The sequence below is a fragment of the Citrus clementina genome, unplaced genomic scaffold, assembly GCF_000493195.1.
Source record: "Citrus clementina cultivar Clemenules unplaced genomic scaffold, Citrus_clementina_v1.0 scaffold_3, whole genome shotgun sequence".
In the NCBI taxonomy this organism is placed as follows: Eukaryota; Viridiplantae; Streptophyta; class Magnoliopsida; order Sapindales; family Rutaceae; genus Citrus; species Citrus x clementina.
In genome coordinates, this window is record NW_006262339.1 from 5,381,749 (window position 1) to 5,384,545 (window position 2,797).

General features: G+C 35.9%; 1 protein-coding gene across 2 annotated transcripts; it reads left to right on the forward strand.

The window, feature by feature from the left end:
• Nucleotides 1-381: 381 nt before the first annotated feature.
• Nucleotides 382-1,899, forward strand: LOC18045787 (ethylene-responsive transcription factor ERF038). Of its 2 annotated transcripts, none has more exons than XM_024188978.1 (2): nt 382-1,220; nt 1,463-1,899. In XM_024188978.1, exons 1-2 carry the CDS (start codon nt 508-510, stop codon nt 1,608-1,610), a joined length of 861 nt encoding a protein of 286 aa, XP_024044746.1. In that variant the 5' UTR covers nt 382-507; the 3' UTR covers nt 1,611-1,899. The 2 variants fall into 2 exon arrangements, with proteins under 2 accessions (XP_024044746.1, XP_024044747.1); XM_024188979.1 differs by having other exon boundaries at nt 1,466-1,899.
• Nucleotides 1,900-2,797: the final 898 nt, after the last annotated feature.

Here is a 2,797-nt window from a genome sequence, read left to right on the forward strand (position 1 = left end):
GAAACGCTAACTGATTCAATCACAAGAAGAGGCCAAGAAATAAAATGACAATCTACCATGTAATTAGATAATCACTTCGCAGTTCATTCATTGTTCAAAACCGATTTGAGGTAAAATAGTAATAATAATCTTGCAAAGCTGAAATACAAATGTGATATCCGACAAGATATTATCACAAAATATAAAATATTAAGTGGTTATTTATCTTATTATCTCATTTTTCACATGATAAATTCAAATTGTGTGCAGTACTACTCTAGAGGAGTTAAGATGAGTGTAATCAAATCCAGAGAGAGAGATTTACAGCTCCAATATTAGAGTGAATTTTGATATAATAGTTGCCAAAAATAAAAGAACAAACAAACTTTGTTTTCTTTTCGGTTTAGGCCCCAATTTCCAGGGAAATTGAACACTTCTCCCTTTATAAGAAGCTCATGTACCCGCATCAAAAGCTATGCTTCCCACATTTTGTCCTGCTCCACAACCACAAAGCCCTTAATTGCCCAAATGGAAGTATCACTCAATACAGAGAATGAAGCTCAAGCCACCACAAGTTCCTCTCATCCATGTTCTGCCAGAGAATCAACTTCATCATCATCTTCTTCACCGACAAAGACTGTAAAGAGCTTTAAAAGAATTATTATTCAAGAAGAAAAAACTAAAACTGCTAGCGATAACGATCACCATGAAAGCAAGACGAGAAAGGTGAGTGATCTGAAGCATCCAACTTATAGAGGAGTAAGAATGCGCCAATGGGGGAAATGGGTATCGGAAATAAGAGAGCCAAGGAAAAAATCAAGAATCTGGCTCGGCACTTTTGCTACTCCTGAAATGGCAGCTCGAGCCCACGACGTTGCTGCTCTTGCCATCAAAGGCCACTCTGCTTACCTCAACTTCCCTGAGCTTGCCCACGAACTTCCCCGGCCGGCCACCTCGTCCCCTAAGGACATTCAAGCCGCCGCCGCCAAGGCAGCCGCCATAGTAAGCCTCCCGAAAGGCCAAGAACTGACAAATCCTCCCTCTCCGGCTAGCACTGTGACTTCTCATGACACTCAAGAATCTGCGAGCTCGCCATTATTAAACAACGACGACGACGATGCATTTTTTGACCTGCCTGATCTTTTACTCGATGGTAGGCACCAAATGGATGAGTTATGGGACTCATTTTCATGGCAGCAGCTGACTGAACCTGTCTCAGAGCCTGTTGGTTTTGGATTCTGGTATGATCAGGAGCCTTGTCACTATAATTCATGAATTATATCGTAAATAACAACCCGTCAAGTTATAAATTAATTAATTACATCATAAATAACAACCCATCAAGTGCAAGTCATTGTATATAAGAGAACAAATGTGAAAGTTTAATTTCATGCTTCTGATAAGATCTCATGGCCTTTAAACTTTATGCTGTTTCTGTTTATCTTTTCGAGCATTAATTTAATACTCAGTTTGTTAAATTCAGCAGTAATTCCTGCGTGCTATATACTTGCAAGGAAATGCTACCATATCACTCATCAGGTTGTGATGATGACAGCATGACAATTCTCTTCTGGGTTTCATTATCTCATTATTACACTTGCAAGAATATTTCGGATTGCAGAACAAATTAAAGTACCGTTTCGTGTGAGGAAGCATCTGGGTAGAATCAAGAATTAATGTCACTGCATTCAACTCATTAAAGTCGTTAATATTTTGAGTGATGCGCTTTAATTCTTATCCAAATATTGGACTAGATTTGATTTGATTGCTTAATTCGTACTGTAAACATTTGGACTATGTCAACATATAAATTGATCTAAGACGACATTGCAATAGGAATCTGATCATAAATTTAGTGGTGCCACGGTTACATCTTTTGAAAATTATAATAAAGAAAAAGTTTCCTTCACTCCCGATCGATGTCCGCACATTTTAAAATATATATTTAGTTACACACGGCAGCGTATGATTTATTAAAAAAGAAAAAAAAAAGAAAAAAGAAAAAGAAAGCTCCCAGTCTGGCTCACAAGCTAAGGAGAAGAAAATATCTTACTCACTCTTTTTCAAAATTTCATTTTCATTTTCCATTTGTTGAGTGAAAGCGAAGGGATTAAGATCCATTAGCGTAGTAAATTTTTGCCTTCGCTAGATATCAAAGTTGGTGGACCACATGTTGTTGACTGGACGAGAAAATGAAAATGCTCACAATAAATTTTAACGTCGATTTTGAATTTTTGACCGAATAAAAATGTTGAGGACGAATTAGAAAAATCACAGCACAAAAAGAATCATTAATTCCAGGCTGTAAGGCTGTCTGTATACAGCGGATACATCTTTCGATTTAAAGTCTCCAATCTTCAATTCCATAGACCGATTTGTAATATTGATTGTCTTCTTATGGGCAATTATTAAAGGAAGCGAGCCTTCGATGTGAATGTCGCTGTTTTAAATTATGAACGTAAATCGATTGGTATAATAACTAATTACCACTTGGGTGAGTTAAATAATATCACATAATTTGATCTAATTTGTTATAGTAATTGAAATATAAATTTAAGTATCTCAATCAAATAAATATAAAATTATTTTTAATAAGATGAATCTGGTGCAGAGACATTTATTATAGTCCCGACTTTTAATTTACATACATTTTATAAAAAATAAAAAAAAGAACGCCTTCAATTAAAGAGTTTCTAATTACGCTAATTATTAAAGTTAAAACACGAAATGTTCAAGAGAAAATGACCAGCTCGGAGTGTGACTCAAGCATCCAATGCTGCAAAAGCGTATTAAAACGTGTAAGTTATTGCACGAATTA